This window comes from Apaloderma vittatum, unplaced genomic scaffold, assembly GCF_000703405.1.
Source record: "Apaloderma vittatum isolate BGI_N311 unplaced genomic scaffold, ASM70340v1 scaffold9206, whole genome shotgun sequence".
Classification (NCBI taxonomy): Eukaryota; Metazoa; Chordata; class Aves; order Trogoniformes; family Trogonidae; genus Apaloderma; species Apaloderma vittatum.
The window spans coordinates 31,402-49,518 of NW_009720000.1; the positions used below are offsets into that span (position 1 = coordinate 31,402).

At 35.9% G+C, this 18,117-nt stretch overlaps 1 protein-coding gene across 1 annotated transcript; it reads left to right on the plus strand.

Moving 5' to 3' along the window:
* Positions 1 to 2,019: 2,019 nt before the first annotated feature.
* Positions 2,020 to 17,664, plus strand: LOC104268597 (protein MRVI1-like; the record flags this gene model as incomplete). The annotated part of the gene is made up of 10 exons (XM_009870862.1): positions 2,020 to 2,125; positions 7,672 to 7,772; positions 9,573 to 9,643; positions 10,576 to 10,749; positions 11,173 to 11,250; positions 11,697 to 11,746; positions 12,172 to 12,213; positions 13,326 to 13,919; positions 15,196 to 15,274; positions 17,544 to 17,664. Coding segments are annotated over exons 1-10 (1,379 nt in total), but the record flags the coding sequence as incomplete, so codon positions are not given.
* Between the last annotated feature and the right edge of the window lie 453 nt (positions 17,665 to 18,117).

Consider the following 18,117-nt stretch of genomic DNA (forward strand, 5'->3'; position numbering starts at 1 on the left):
TTCTATTCTTAGACAAGCCTGCTGATTTTTTTTCCCTATAAAGTTTTTTTTCTTTTTAAATCTGAAAAATGAACTGAAACTTGATGTGCTTAATATCTCTTTCTTGCCTCTATATGACTTGCATTACTTTTTAAAGTTTAGGAACTCAGCTAAGACCAGGAATAAACCATTTCGGTGCAATAGTTTGTACAACTCCACATAGGACTGCAAATTCAGTTTGGCTACGACTTGAAACATTCCTGATTTTTCAGGCCCAGCATTCTGTTGAGTTGAGCCTGTCAGAACCATTATAAATTCATAAGGCAAACACTAAGAGGGATTAGATAAACAGCAAAATTTATATCTTCTCTATTCTGTGTTTGTTTGGGTTCTTGCAAACTCAGAAATTTCATAGGTTGCCAGGATTTTATCACAGAGATGAAAAGCAAGTCCATAATTTTTGCAATCTATTAGATCTGCATTAAATTTCACATGAGGTAGCCTTGTATTCTTCTTCTAGTAAAAAAGTTTCCAATATCATGTGAAATAAATCTAATAAAAGTATGGGTCTTAACTGCTTCTGCAGTCCAAAGTTTTCACATATTCTGTAGGTGTTATAACACAACCTTTTTTCTGTGAAAGCTGAGGTGAGGACCTTTTCGCTGTTGAGACTGCTTCGGTATTTCTGTGAATGTGTCTGGGTGTTTGTTCTTTTTTAGTTGATTGATTGATTGATTTGGCTTTGTTTTGGTGTTCTGTTGTTTTAGTTTTTTTCTTTGGCAATTTTAACTGTCAGCCTCAATAAAACAACATATTCTTGAATACAGTTTTCCATTTCTAAAATGGAAGGTAAAACTACAGGTTAATCCCACAGCAGTGCTAAGTGCCTTGAACTTCGAATCATCTTCCCATCTCAACCTCTTTGTTCCATCTCTCTTGGTTTCCAGAAGAGCAGAAGAATTGGGCTTAGATTAGTAAGTCAGCTTTTGGGGAAGATAACGTATTTTGGAGGTTGAACCTATGCTTAATGAGTATATTTATCTCCTTGGCACACTATTGAAGTTGTTCCATTGCAGTTTGAGTGTATAGCTCCATTCTATATATAGCTGTGAATTAACTGTAAAGGGAATATACTTAACTCTCTTACTAGTCCAGACCGAAACTGTATGCCACATTGTCTCTGATAACTGCATTGTCTGTCATCTGTAGGCACCACCAAGGAGTCGAATGATTTATTTGTGAGGACTGTTCCTTAATTATCCGGTAGGTGTCACCGTAAGTCTTGTAATACAACACGGTAGCAATAAGGATTAGCACTTGACGTCTCTCATCTTCAGACTACTGTACAAGCTTTAATGCTAATAATATTCTTGCAAAGGCAGTAGCTCCTATTGGTACTAATAACAAGAATTTCTCAGCTAATAGACATTTCCCTTTGGGCATTACTGCTATTTCGCTTCGGAAATGTTTTGCACGGTGTTGTCTTGTGCAGATATACACCAAGCCTTTGCACAATTCACCTAGGCCTTGCTCTTGCACAAAGGAAGAGTGCCACCATCTGGGTTTCCTGTTCTACTCCTTTCTTTGAGATCTGAGATCACAATCTGTAGCTTTAGGGCTTTGTTAGTTACTGAAAGGCGTATTATGGATATCCAGAATGCTGTTTGCTTCTTAGAGAATTTTTAGACAGAGTAGTCAGCCAAAACAGTCATACTAGCAAAAAAAAAAGAAAATCTGTATGACAGAGGGAAGAGATGTAAATAGCAACAAGAACAGAATATAGTCCATTTTCAATGCATTTACAAGTTATACTTGACCTTGAAAGCCGTAGTTGATAACACATACGATAACATTTTTAATTTTAAACCTTAATAATGTTTGTTATTGTAAAGTGATCTTGGTGTTAGAGCATAGCGTTTTAAACGGATTTGATTTGTATTTTTGGCATCTAACACAGCCTGCAGATCACAAGGCCTCTCAGCGCTTATGCCTTCAGGCTAACTTGAAACAGATATTCTCAGCACTGCATGGTCCTGTTAGTCCACATTGCAGTTCCACGTGCTTCACACTGTCCACCATGCCAACCTTACCTGAAGACAAGGGACAATCAAAAGAGGCACAACACAGCAGTTCCTCTACAGCCAAAGTAAGCACTCTTACGAAGGCGTTTTCTCACACTTGTTGGAAGCCTGAGGCTGAAACCTGTTTGTGTATATTTAGGAGTGTATAAAATAAAATCTAATAATTTCTATGTATTACTGTGTTTTGATTAATTGATGAAGCGATGAATAATCTTTCAGCTGATATTCTTAGAATTCTTCAAATATTTGTATAGACTAAGGAATGAGAACTGAAGTTGCTCAAGCAGTTTTTTATGAATTTGATCCGGAGGCTTATATGTCTGTCTGTTCTGAGCCATTTGCATCAAAGCTGTCCAAAAATATCCTTTGTGATGTTATTTCAGAAAACTTAAACCTTTGAGAAAAGAACTTAGGCTTGTAGTTCACAATAGTCTTGAAACATCTAGTACCGCCATGACAGTTAGCGAAGATGCTGTGCAATTAGTGTGTGCGTAAGATGGGAAATCTGCTTTTTTAGTTTGTAGTCTTAGTGCTTTATTTGTGCTTTATTTATCAGCAGTAGCTGAGCATATACTAGAACTATACAGAGAGTGGGTGCGTGCTCACCAGACATGTTCATCATATTGCTACCTGAATTTGTGGCATCTACATGTTTTTACATGTTTTATTTGCGGATAGATTTTAAAAATCAATAAGAGGTGATACTACTTCCTTTTGAATAATTTATTCCACTGATAAAAAGTAATTTTATGTACTGATTAAATGAGGGGTTTTGAATTGTTAGCTTCACTGAAGTGAAGAACCTTACTGTGATTACAAAACTACATGTTACTCAGATCATCCTGTTTTATAGGAACTGGTGTAAAGAAAGAGAGGCACATCCGCAGTTAAAAATGCATCACTGTCACTGGAGTTGAGGACACTGTATTCTATGCTTTAGGTGAAAACATCCGCTACTTTAACACTGTTGGAAAATATTGTCAGCAGTGAGCCCTACACTGACTTGTCATGCATTCCATCTTAATTGCACACTGTACTGAGTGCTAGTTTCCTGGCTTAAGATAAACACCCCAGACGGATGCAAGTTGCTCAGGCTATTAGCTGGGAACATATATTAGGTCAAGAAGATTTTTTATTTGTTTTTTTATTTTTAAATCAACAATGTGAACAATATTTTAATACAAAATACTTGCTGGGTAAAACATACTCAAAGATAAAAAAATAAGAAAAGCTAGCAGACATCCATGAATGTATTCCTGAACGTGCTTGTCAAATGGGACAAATGAAGAATTTTGCAACCAAGTAATCTAAAAAAAAATTAAAATAATATAATGCAGCCCATTTAGAGGTAGATCTGAAATCATAGAATCATAGAATGGCCTAAGCATAATAGTTGATGAATCGGCTATCTGTGCCAAATGCACAGAAAAAAACAGTTTCAAAAACTGTATTTTTAGTCAGAAAGTAACAGTGGATTTTAACCAACACATTACTCATAAGCCTGCTTAAGTTAAGGATTGCAAATAGCCAATGTTGTGTGGATTTGATCTTGTTCGTACCTGTTATCACTTTTGGGTCTTGCTGCAGTCCAAGTTCTACAGCATGACTATGCAACAACTAAAATAGCTTATCGTTGCGAGATAAGGACTTGTAGGCAAGGAGAGGGCATCAGAAGGAACCAACTAGTGGACTTGTTTTCTGCCATTGAAAAAACTTTCCAAGTTTGGAATCTTATCTAAAGTGCTATTTGGTGTCTAACAGTTTCCTCATTCTGTTTCAGGAGATATTTCACTCCCTTTTCCCTGCATACACAAATGCACACATGTTCACCAAACAGGCCTGAGAAAGAAAAGGAGCCTGATACCACATGTAGTTTCTTGCTTACTTCAAGTATCTTTTACATGACTGGAAGACCTGAGTTATATTTCTCAAATTCATTTTGAGAAAACAAATATAGTTTTCAATTTCAGCATTTCTTACAGCATCCTGTGTTCACTCTAAACAACATCCACCAAAGTATTCATTAGCTCTGTGTTCCTGGGGGCAGCAGGTGTGAAATTCCCATTAGCAGAGGTGAGAGGGCAGTTAGCCTATTTTAAAGAACTTTAGTCCCTTGTTTGAAATGTTGTCTGTATTAAGCATCTGTAGTTGAACTTTCAGCTTGTGTGAGCTTTTAACTTGTTACACTAAGTATTGAACATTTTTAGACATGTTCTATACAGAATAAGTTCTCCTTCCATAAATTGTAGAACGTTAGTCATTTTAGTAATTTCATATTTTAATTCAATTAGATTTCACACAGAATAATACACTTTCACTGATACCCTTTAAAACTTCTTTTAGATTTTCAGTATTAAAAATGTAATTTCTGTATGTGGAATGCATACCTGCAGCAAAGAAAATCAGATCCTTACCAATAATGTAAAGATTTATAGTGGCCTGTAAGTCTCCCTACACTTTCAAGGTTGGTTGTGAGCTGCTGTCTTTCCCTCATTTTAAATCAAAAATCCTTACTACTATTTCTAGCTTTCTTCTCTCTCTGTGTCCCAAACACTATTTTACTGGCTCTTCTGACTGCTGAGGAAAAGTCTGTCTCAGCTGTTCATGTTTCTTGTCCACTGATTATTCCATCATTCAAACTGCATTTTTTATTATTCTTACTTAAATTTGTATTGTACTTGTATCAAATCACTGTGTTACCTGTTTTGTTCTGTTTACTTTATCCTCCTGTTTCAAGTAGATGCAGTTACAACTGAATTTTGTTATTTTACTTGCTAAACTCTAAGCTTAATACTTCACTTAAGCATCTAAAATTAAGCTTATTTAAAAACCCATCTTACTCAGAAGACTGCTTTCTGACATGCAGAGGCCTTTTTCTGAGGACTTTCACGTAAGTGAAATTTGTTCTGAAATTCCATCCAAACCTTTAATTAGTTTCTAAGAATACAGCCAGGTGGCAGAGGATTTTTATTTTTTTCCCCCAAAGCTTTAAAGAGCTCAGGTGGTATACAGCAAAGCTTTATCATCTGACTGTCCTGGCAGGATAGCTCTTGTAGCAGAGATTTTTTTAAAATTATTGTTATTTTTTCCCCCTCATTACTGTTTAAATCCATTCAAATTTGGCTGGATTATAAAACTTGTAAACACATTTTCTGTATGTTTAGTGAGGGCTCAGTAGAGCTTAACAGCCAGATCCTATCCCACCCCCAGTATGCCTGAGCCTCTTGGATCTTCCATTAGGGACCAAACAGCGTGTGCCATCCCCGCAGCCCTGCAGAAGCTGCCCTGCAAGACTAGATGGCGTGTGGGCATCCTTGTAGAGTGTATGGATTATTCTCCACCTGAGCCACAGAGGTGGAGGCAGTTTTACCCTGCTCTTTTGTGGGAGGAGGGCTTGTGACAAAAAAGAAGCAAAGACCTGGTAGCAGGCAGTCACTGGTACTAGGAGATAGGAATAGCTGAAGAGCAGATTTATCTGGAAGCTACCATGGAGAGGGCGGTTACAGGCAGGGAATGGGAGAGTGATGGAAAACTTCTGTATCATTTTTGCGTAGATGTACAACTGAGACAGCTTAAGCTTCCTGTTAAAGCTTCTCTTCCAAGATCTGCATATAGCAGCCTGAGTACTCTTCAGAGTATGAAGATTTCTTTTGATTCAGGCCAGCTGGCCCTGTAAAGAGCTTCATGCTCCAGCGCTTCCTGCCTCACTCGTATACAAATGCCCAGTAGGTTTGTGTCCTGGGTTTAGCTAGCCTTGGCTACAGCCTTTTTCTTTTTTTTTCTTTTTGATGAGCTGGTTTTAGAGACCTAAAATGGACTTCAGTGACTTTAAGCCTGATGACAGCCTGATAGCGTCATTCAAAATCTTTCGCTCTTTGGCAGTCATGAGATTAGTATAAACAACGTGCATGTGTGCTCAGCTGCTTTGCCCTACAAGCAGGGCAGTCACCTGAAATTTTGTCATTGGCTGTTAGACTTGGTAGTGTTGTGAAGAATAGTACTAAAAAGTGCTTTCAAACTCTTATCATACAATATCAGTCGTGCAACTGAAGCACATAATATATCATGCTTTTACATTCTAACCTTTCCAATATTATGAGGATATTTTTCTTAAACTTAAATCTTCAAATTACTTTCTTCGCATGTTTCCCATCCTGCTCTCCTGTGAATGACACTGTGAACTTGCCAAGAAATGTTATATGAGAATCATAAATATAGAAGTGTGGAGCTGCACGGAATGTTTTTATTTTAGGTGTGGGGGTTTTTTAAAAAAGAAAGCTATTTACAACAGAATCAAGATCATAAATCAGATGTCCAAACCAAAGTATATTTTCTTGCCTTTGAGAGGAAGGTTTATGCTATATACTTTAATATTATACCATTATCAAAATGCTTCTAGAGTTCTTTGAATTGATCAGAAACACATTATTTCAATAAGAATAAAATGCAGCACTGGAAGAAATGCTGAAAGGAGTTTTGTTGTGTATGATAGATATTAGCAGTCATGTAACTTAGCTTTGTGGATGTATGTAGTTCCATTTCAATTTACACTCTTGATTACTTGTTTATTGTAAAAAACCTTACAGTTCCACCATTTTTTCCACGTGTCAGTAGATGACTGAAACAATGATGGCTGTTGTTTCAAATAAATGAAATGAAATAATTTTCTCTATTCTAAAATGCTGACTTGTTAAACTGTGAGGCATTACAAGCTTCATTCTGTAAATGCCTAAATTAGTTTTTTGTTACCTGCCTGTTTAATGAATATAACTAAAATAAATGTTATTGACACACTTGTGTCAACCTCTAGTAGGTAAAGACTCTTAAAAGGAATAAACAAAATTGACAGCAAACGCTATTTCAGAAAAAGCAAAATTAGGTTTACAACAATTGAACGCAATTGGCTTTGTGTTATGGATAGCAAACATGCTCTTTTAGAAAATCCAGAAACATTGCTTCCTGGAGAGGTGGTCAATGCCCTGAAACTGTTGGTGTATAAGATGTGATTGTACAACACCCTTAATACCATGCTTTAACTGCTGGACAGCCTTGAATTGCTCAGGCAGTTGGACTAGATGATAGTTGTAGGTGCCTTCCAGCAGAAAATATCCTATTCTATTTTCCAGTCCAATGCCAACTGAGGTAAAAAAAATCTTATGAAACTTTGGGATGTAGGTTCAAGAAAAAATTAGACTCCAAATAACTAAATAAAATGCTTGTACATACAAGTGCCTAGAAGAAGTAATTAGGATATAAATATGTACAAATTATTATTTAAATTTTACAAATCAAGTGATGGCAGTCCCCTGCTGCTTTTGGGAAGCTCTCTGTCCAGCTATATGTACTCACACTACTATGATATGTTCTACTTATTTCACGATTACTCTAAAATAATAATTGCAACAATGTCTCCATCATTTCTCTTCAGCAATTCAAGTATAGGCCTCTAATTCACATTCTTTTTGTTAAATAAGAGCTAATTCCTATTTAGTTCAGTCATTTTCTATTTTAGCTAAATTGAGCAATGCACGTTATTTTCCACAGAGTGTCAATATTCGGCGTTTTGAATTTCTGTTTAACTATATTTTTATATTTGTCACACACCATTCAGGACACTACTGTTGAAGGGACAACATGCAGTACACCTTCTATTGTTCTCCCAGAGAATGCTGTTACGCCAGATGTAGAAATTGATAAAAATCTGGTTAACAGGTACTAAATAATACATTATCAATCTATGCATATATTGTATAGTAATTCCAGGAGCTGTGTTCCTAAAATGTTGCTTTAAAATGTGCATTATAGTAAAATATTGTTGCTGTATCTCTGTTTGTAATTTGGTCTTATTGTCTTTGCATTTTGATTGGATGATTTTTTTGGATGCAGGAAAGTGGGGAGGCAGGAATATAGCTGATACTACAAGAGTAGAGTTTCATGTACTACTAAGCCTGTCAACCTGACGCAGTGTACTTTAAACTTACGTGAACTTTATCTTTCAGCATAGCAAATCCAAAAATATAAATTAAAGTTTTGCATTATTTGGACAAAATAATATAGTTTTATGAACTGCTGAAAAGGCTTCCTATCTTCTTTTGATGGGTCTAACATATTACATATATCTTTCAGAATAAATCTACTTTCAAGTCTTGTGCATATTATCTTGGTGTTGACTTAAAACACATACTGTTCTATAAAACTTAAAGTGGTGCTGGTTGAAGCTGCTGTAGTTGTATCTTTTTTCTTTCCTTACAAAAATTGTTTGTAATCTGGCATTGCTGACTAACATTTTTTCATAAAAAATAATATTTATTCTGAGATACTAGAATATCATGGTATTATCAGCCACCAACTTTAAACTTTTCTTCTAAAGCCACTAAAGATGTGCTCAGTTCTTTTTAAGTTCTGACTTGAAAGCACTGAAAATTTTGTTACTGGACTTTTCTTTCCTGTCTAAAAAAACAAGTGCAACAGATGTAGGCTTCTTTTCCAGCTCACTTTTCTCCTTTCCTCCCTTTCATTTGCTCAGTCCTCCTTACCATTTCAGTGAAGCTGCAAAAGAAACTTCTGTAGCACCTGAAAATTGGGATCTTGTGAAATAAAACAGGTATCAGTTGAAAATTCAAGCAGATAATGTTCCTAATCCAGGCAGTTGGGCAACTTAAATGTCTAGCTTGCATACTATCGTGCAGTGAGTTTTGAAGCAGATGTTTGGGCCCGTTCAGGTAGACAGGGTAAGAGTACCACCTTGAGGTTAAGCATATGCCAAAGTAAGCTGTTGAATGGAAATAATAATCCTGTTTGAAATTGAAAACTTGAGTTCAATTTTGAGCTGAATTTAGATTATTTTCAGTCTTCTGGTAAAGCATGCTTTCTGACGTGGGATTTTTCATTTATTGACCTGCCATTAGACTCAAATTACAATAAAGAACTAATTAGAGTATTGATCATGAATGTGTACTATAATTTGCTTGTATGTTTAAAGTATACTTCTCCAAACTTGAAGATTATTTGAGAGTCAGAATTACAATGTAGCCTTTTAAAAACAGCATTATTTGCTGGAGCAGCATTTCATTTTCTGCAGTCGGTTGAGGATTTCACCTGGCTTTCAATATTGAAAGTTGCTATATTGCTACATGTGTCAGTGTGGGAGCCTAAGAAATTATTTCAGCCATAAGACTTAATTTTGGAAATGCTAACTATTTAGAAAGACTATTATATTTTTTGTGTGTTTTTGCAATGTACCAAATTTAAATAAGTTTTAAGTCATGATAATGAACTAAAGAAATGTATTTTTTTGAGAAATCAAAGGATCACAGTGTATTAGGTTATCAGCAAATGTCAGAACTCCTTTGAGAAAGCAATTTTCCAGTTGCTTGAAGATGAGAGGAATTGCGATAAAACCTTTTTTTTTTGATTGAATCGTTTTCTTTTTACTGTTAGATTTTTATAGATAAGTAGAACTTTTCTTGGTGGCATGCTCCCATCAATTTTTTTGTTCATTTTTCTCTCTAGGCCTCGTAGTCCTCATAGGAGACATTCTAACCGTGCCACTAGAAATTCAACAAGTTCATTGACTTCTGTTGGTAAGAAGTGTAAATTATTCCTTTAAGCTAGGATGTTCTCTCAGAAAATATGACATGCCATAAATACTTATATGTAGAGTCTGACTGTACTGACTACAGGTTTTTTCCTGCGCATACTGTCTGTAACACGTGCACAGGGAACACTGCTAGCATGTTGAATTGTGATCATGAGTTTATGACAATAACAACACCAAGGTCACGGATTCGATTCCCGCTCGGTCCCCATGTGTTGCCTGGTCTATTCAAGAGGAGGTGTCCCTGCCCGTGACAGGGAGGTTGGATTAAATGACCTCTAAGGTCCCTTCCAGCCTAGGCCATTCTATGATCCTAAGTGGATTGCTTGAAACAGATTCAGGGAAATACGTGTGTTGTTAGATTGATGTGGTAGCTTAACACATTTAGAAGCCCGGAAATATGCTTAAAATTCTTGTATGCAAAATACTGATCAGTAATACGGTCTTTGTTACTTCTGAACAACTGGATTTTTTTTAGCAAGGAGCTTAATGGACACTTACCTATGAAGTTATTTAATTTGACTGTAATATCAGATTAAATTGTAAATGAAAGTGAGCTATCTAGGGGAAGATTTTCTTTATTTCTTCATATGCTAATGAGTCTCTTACTACATAATTAGTTCTATTAGTTCTCCAGTAGCTACCTGTGGAGTAAATAGTAATTGAAGGCGACTAATTTTGTGAGGCAGCAACTTTCAGTTTGTGGTCCATGATCATGGTTGCTTAATCTTAGTGGGTTATCTGTGGGACTATTATTGAGGACTTTCTCTAAAGTTGACAATATAACAACATTAGAAATAAGCAGACATGCAAGTCCAAAGCTAAATGTACGGATATGTTTTATACTTGTTAATCTGAAACGCCACAACCTATCTGGAAATATGAGGTACAACTCTAATTCTGATGTTTTCTACCCAGACACCAGTGGTCATGTGATTGATCTGGTAAATGATCAGCTACCAGATGTCAAAATATCAGAGGAAGACAAAAAAAAGAACCTTGAATTACTAGAAGAAGCAAAGAAAGTAAGCGAGAGATTTCTAATGCGCAGAGGCAGAAAGTCAAGAAGCAGCCTTCCAGAGTCACCCACAGGTAGGTTCACATTCTGAAAACAAGATTCTCTTACCTAAAAACAACTATACCTTTTAAAATTAAATTTTCCTTTTTTTTTCTACCCCCCCTCCAAATTCCTTGTCAATCTTTCTCATGTGTCTACTTCTCTGTGGTGCTTACAGTATCAGAAAACTGAGGAGAATGAGGATTCTGTGCGTCAACAGAATTGCATTAGTTTATGGCAGGTATATGAGATAAAACCTACTCTTAAGTTCCTAATTGCCAAGTACAAACTGGCAATTAAATTGACTTGTCAGGTCCTGGAAAAACATACAACTGATGGCTATGAGGTTCATGTTTTAAGCTTTAAATTTTTTAAGCTTTAAATTTTAAAGATTCACAAGCTAAAAGCCTAGAAAATAAAATTACCTTTTATTTGGTCTTGTCTTTGTTTTAATGAAGCAGTTTCACCAATACTTAGTCCTAAAGTTTCACCAGTAGCATCTCGGAGCAACTCTCTCATTCTTCCAGTTCCATCAGGTAAAATGATCTATGCAGGCACAAATTTTAACTTAAACATTTTTTGTTAGCTTTTATTTTTTGATATTTCTTGAGGAGAAGTCAAAATCTCTAGATACAAGCATCGTCTCCTGAATATGACAAAGCTCATGAATGCCTACAGTACATATTTTTACACACGTATTTATATATTTTCTTATATTCTATTTTTATCCCTGTAGTTCTGCTAGGTCACATGTTCTGTATTTTTATTCTTTCAAATAATGGAGATTTGAGAAGCTTTAATGGTCTATCACTCATTATATTTTAGATATTTTTTCCTCCTTTTAAATAGAATTTTCCACATTAAAGTTTTGTCCCTAATATATTATGTGGAAATGTGTATGTATCTGTTTGCCCGTGGTGTGGTAGTAAACATTCTGAGCAAAACTTCAGGATATGCCCTAATTGTGTTTGTGTCTTTCTAGGGTCTGATGCATGCACAACCACTAGTGTTGAGTCAGCATCTCCAGGGCAGGTAAGAAAGAGCTGAATAGTCTGCACAGTAATCTGGTTATTACAGTACTACACTATACTGTCCTGTCAGTCCCCAAGGAAAAGGGGATGTTTTAAATAGCATTTTATTTAACAATATCGAATTATCGATATGTATTTTCTGCCGAGCAAGGAATTAATAAACGTTTATTTTGAAGACCAAAATCTGCGAGGTAACAAGTGCTGAAGGATCAAAGAGATCTGATAAGTGTAGAAAAAGGAAAAAGATCCAATATAATCCTGATCTGTGAAAAAAATAAGCCTAAAATTACTTCTAAAATAAATGTAACAAACAGTATAAAAATTGAGAGATTCTAAGTTCATTCATTAATATGTATGTCTAACATTTGCAGCACAGATGTGAAAGATAACCCTGTAAGGCAACTTTTTTCTTCCTTTTTTTGCTAGAATAACAGAAATGTGAAAGAAGATGACAGGCAAACTGCAGAGGTAAGTTTTTCACATTGACTGTTGAACAAAATCTGCCTTTTTGTCTTAGCACACATATGACTTGTTGAAGTGACTAAAAAGGCTAAAAGACTCTACATTAAGTGAAAAGAAAAATGATACTGCTTAAGAGATTGTGAAGTACCTGCAGATGTAGTGAAGGACAACGTGCTTGCAGCTAGCCTTTACATCCCATCGTGCATTCTGTTTTAGCTCAGTTAAAAACGATATACTGAATACCTTGAAAGTAAAAATATCTACTATAGCCCCTTGGATGTATGCTATTTTAGACAGACCCCCAGTGGAAGAGTGTTCCACACCACTGAAGGGATTTTGCTGCTTCATACAACTATTGGTGGAGCAGTTTAAACAAATGCTTCCTACTTTGTGTTGCGTAATATCAGATGACCCTTCAAAGAGGTTCTTCTATGAGTCAATTAGACAATACTTAAAAAAAAAAATTATGGCAGCAGAATTTTGGGTATGTGACTATAAAAAGAAGAGTAGCAACAGATCTGAGGCAGAGCCCACATAGATTGTGTGTTGGTTGTCTTAAACTGCTGACGCAGGTGCCCTTGTAGAAAACACAGATTCTGTACCAGAGTAGCTGAGGTACAGGCAAATATTCTTTTGCCAGTTCTCCTGTAGAGATTGCAGCCAAATAATAACTATGGTACTGTACACAAAGAAAGAAGAGAGAAATTACAGTATGTGCTTTCACTTAGTGGACAAACCCATGGACTTTTCCTTTGGGAAGTGAGGAACTAGCAGAAAACAATCAAAAGAAAGTAACAGTGCTGTAAGATACAGAGTTAAAGATGTCTACTCAGACAAACTTTACATTGAGGTGATGGGAAACGCGGCTATATCAGGATTGGTATAATGGACTCTGGAATGAGAGGAGGTTATCTGAAAAGTTCGAAGAACAGATTTCAATCCAGTGTTCTTTCAAGTGCCTTTAAAAAAATATTTCTCTCGTTAACAGCACATGTTTAAAAGCAAATATCACTGAAAAAGGAAATTACTTTTTTTTGCGGTGAAAATCTGTCCTTGGGCAGGGGAAAATAAAAATCTACACTTGTTTCTCTGTTTTATGTGTGTCCCTCTACTTTCAGAATGCTGTAAAAGGATTAATTGATCGAAAGCAGAATGATCAAAGGAAGATTTCTCAGGGAAGATTGGTTCCTCGTTCTACTGGCTTTGAAAATTGCAAAGAGAAGCTCTCAGAACAAAAAGAAAACTTTGACCCACGTAAACATATGGATACCGTACCTAAATGCTCCCCTTCAGGTGGTGATGGTGGCAGAACGTCTCTTAACACTTGTGTGAATGTTTGTGAAAATGAACTTGGAAAATCATTCCTCAGGAAAGCAAAAGAAAATGATGTTCCTTTAAGAACCCATCTATCAGGACCAGGAATAGGAAATATAGACTCAAAGCTTAAAATTCCTGTTCCAGAAATGAGGGACCATAAAGTTTCATGTAAACCAGAATTTAAACTGTGTGGATTGCGTCCTCCTCTACTACGGGCTGTATCGTGGGATAGCTCGGAGCCTGGACAGAAAGAGAAAACATCTTTAAAATTACCGTCTGAGGAAGACAAAAGCTTTGTCGTTGGTAATAAATCCAGTAACCAATTAAAAGCATTCAAAGACCTTCAAATCCAAGTTCAGCCGGTTCGAATGCAGAAACTGACAAAGCTCAGAGAGGTAAGTCCTAGTCGTCAGTTGAATTCTGCTTGAAAGTTACTTTCATATCCTACTAAACTTTCAATCTGCTCAGCGTTATTTTTATCACTGCACGAAACATACAGTAATATAATGGGAAATGGTTTCAGCAAAATCAATACAGAATTGTATTGTGGTTTTACTTGGCAACTTGAGGAAATTGTAACCTGTAACTAAATTTCATGGAATTATTCTGTTTCTTAGTTCTCTTCAAATATGCATCAACTGCACTGTGGTATCTTCAGAACACACACATGCATGTGCATATGCTCTTGTACATGCAGGTCTTGGCCCCTAGAAAAAAAAACTGTAGTACCGGTGTCAAGAAAGTACTAATTGCTTTCACTGTGACAGAAAAGTGAGTCTAAAACACAATATATCTGGCTTTTGCGTCGTTTACATGACCTATAAACAAGAAGCAGTTGATTGGCAATCATGTAATTTGTAAAACATGTGTGGGACTGAAGTGATCTGGTTTGATTTCTAAAGGGAATTTTAGATCTGGAGAATCTTTCCTTCCTCAGGATGTAACAATATTGTCTTTAAAATGGTCACTTACGCTCTTTCACTTCCTTTGCTTCCCTGCGATGTGCTTTCTGTTCCTTTGGAATTGTCCTCAGATCCACCGGCTCTCACAATATGTTGAGGAATTTATTGATTTCTGTATGAGTGGGCTGAGACCTCTATATAATCAGAAACCTTTAGCTGAAGCTTGGAGACAATTACTGTACTTTTGTGTAAGGGTTTACAAGCCTCTGAGTATGGCTTACTATTTGTAAACTTCCTTTGGATTTCTTTGTTTAGCTGAGCATTTGGTATGAATAAATTCTGTGGAATAAATCAAAGTAGCAAGGTCTCATACATCTGATGTTTTTGATTTTTTTTTTTTTTAATTTTCTCTCTTTTCTGGGATATTTACCTATTACTAAGGATATGTCAGAAATTGCTTTTTTCACTCTCATCTACTAAAACTCTCGTTTACCAAAACTCAGTTTTTCTACTGAAGCAAGTAGCACTGCTTGCATGAGCAGGAATTTTTCAAAATACATGTATGAAATTTGAAATATATAATATTTGAGAATGTGTGTGGGAATGTACATGTATCCATGCAATGCAGCATCTGACTGTAACAATATAAATATCTCAATTATGTTTATTAACTAAAGTAAATGTTATATTCAGTGTTCACATGGCAGGGATATTTAAATTGAAATTCCTAGTTAAATTACTTAGAAATGTTACTGTTTTTTCTTAACAGGAGCATATTTTGATGAGAAATCAAAATTTAGTTGGACTTAAACTTCCTGAACTTAGTGAAGCAGCTGAACAGGAAAAAGGTGCGGTATCGTAAAAGATGGAAGGAGTGTTTGTTATAAACTGATTTTCATAATTGACTAATATTGAGAGGGAAAAAAGGCTTCTTCTTCAATTGCAATAGTAGTTGTAATAAAGCAGTCATGGAGGAGGGTGGTAAATGATGAATAAGAGAGACCAATAATGGAAGTACCTGAATGAGCTGAGAAGATCTAGGTTTTATTAAAAATAAATTAAAAGACGGATACCTGGAACAGAGTCAAACTTGTACGTAATAGGTGGAGGGCTGTCTCCAATTTCAGTGACTTTCTGAACATTTCAACGGTGATGGATTGAATGAATGGGACCTCTGCAGGATATTGTGTCCAGAAGGGTGGATTTTATTCTTGAAAGTATAGATAAGAGATGGAATGCTTTAGTCCTGCTTTTTAATTTTAGTATACATGTGGCAAATACTGAAATGGCATGTTCAGTTCTGGTCCAAAGCTCTACATCCATGTGGATAGGTAAGGCCAGTGAAGAGACATCAATGTGCTTGAAGGGTTGGAAAAATATGCCTCACAGTAGGGGGGGATTTTTTTAGCACAATTTGCCTGATTTTTAATAAGGAAAAGGCTTAAAACTCTTCATAAATGAGGAAATAGAAATCTGGCACCAAACGTGTTTTTTTCCAATTTAATGCAAACAAATGAGATTTGATGCCTGTGGACTGAATCTCAAAAGATTCAGACTAGAAGTAAGAACAAAAATGTAATCCTGAGGGCAATTCAACACTTGAAAGAATTAAATAGCAGTAGTGCTAAGTGATCAATTGAAAATATTTAAACTAAATTATTTATTTGTTTGGAAGCTATTAGGCCAGAACTTGAGAACTTGGTCAGAATGTTTAAAAGGCCATATTTTCTGAAATGGAAATGGTCAATATGAAAGGAGCTGAAATGGCTTGTCAAAAATCTGATCCAAAACCAGTTTCCATTTTTCCTAACACTGTTCATTTTCCTAATTCAAAGATTTGCTTTGGGGCTGTTTCATAAAGACTTAAAATTTCTGTTACACTGAGAGATGACTGAGATACTACATTTCATGTTATCTCTAGAAACACTCTTCTTCAGTCTGAGCGAAATGAGACTTTAAAAGAGACTTCCTTTTTCTGTGTTTAGCGATATCTTTGGATTTATGGATACAGTAATATTATTCCTGTTGTTGTGCTAATACATATTTTCCCACAAATTATTTAGCAGGCTTCATGTGAAAGTGTACAGTAGTTGCCATTTTACCAGCCTGTTAGATAATTTTGGCACATTTGAAAGTTTTGATGAAAATATTACAAAAAGCTAAGCATTATTTTATCCAGCTTTTCAGCCAAGGTCTAATGAGCATCATGAGGTTTTTAAAGTCTAGTAACTTACCTAAATGATAGTCAGAACATTAAGAGTCAACTCCTTGTCCTCAGTGGGGAGAACAAGTGAGAGGTCAAATCCTCAGTTCATTCGTTAGAAAGACTTACTTCCTTACATTGTCATAAAAGCTACCTCGTGCTTTTTAACTGGAGTAGTAATTTTGCTTAAACAATAGGAAATAGCCAGAAAGAAACTTCACTATTACTGTTATGAATCAAATATACTGACTCTGTCATGTTTTGCTATGAATGCCAAGTTATTGTGATCATCTGAGTAAACACAACTTTCCATCTACAGAAGTTTAGGTAAATGGGATGTAGTAAATCTAGAGACATGGTGGTGGGCTGACTTGATGGGGACATGACTATTAAGTAAATACTGGAATTTTTGAATGTAAAGGAAATGCACAGAACTAATACATAGCTGGAAAGACTCTCCCATTGTTTTCTTTCACCTTAATACTTTCCACATTTACAAAACCTGAGCGTTTTCACGCTATTTGTTTTGCAAGTCTAAGAATCTTTCTGTTATGCCATATGAACAGGAGAGCTGTAGAAAGGTATCTGTACAAAGGGGACTATTATAGATGACATTAAAGAAAATGAAAAAAAAGTTAAGTAACATGAATTAAAGAAAATAATTGAGCTATATCTTGATCCTCATGAAGTGGTGAAAGTAGAGAATTATAACATTTGTATCCTGTTTCTGTGAACATGCAGTGGAAACTGGGATTTCTATTCACAGTAGAGTTGGGATGGAAAGCCTCATTGACTTTAGCCTAACTGACACAGTTAGGCTAAAAGGTCCTATTTGGCTCTGAGATGCTGACTATTAGTAGTTAAAGATAATTTTTCAAATAACATAAAAATTTTTTGACTGAAAATGTCTTTAGGCCCTTCGCCTCTCCCTTCTCCCACTGAAGAGGAGGAGCCCAAGAATAGCTCTGATGTCATGCCCAGCATTCCTGATGTATTGCTACGAAAACTGCGAGTGCACAAATCACTTCCGGGAAGGTAAAAGTTCATTAGAAGTAGAAAGACATTATCCAGGGGAAGGAACACTAATGGAGTCCAGTGAACTTCCTCTATGGAGTTCCGTTCAAAGCAGATCCATATAAGTAGAGAAACGGCTGCATCTTAAATGTGCAACACATTTTCTGAAAGATTTTGGCAAGCACACCAACTTCCAGACTCTGACACCAGGATGAAAATTGGTTTACTACTATCCAGACTGCAGTGAGCAGTGAGCTGGGGTTTGAATCTTGCCCATCTATGATCATCATAAGGTTTCAACTGTTAACAGAAGGAAAATGGGTAAAGTTAATAACCTGAAGTACAGCGTATTAAGTCACTTGCAACTCCAAAAGGGTAACTTCTGTCTTGCTCTTGTACTCACAATTAATCACCGTGTAGTGCAGATAGCAGTATTTGCAGTTGTCAGAAACTTTGGTATGTTTTTGCCAATAT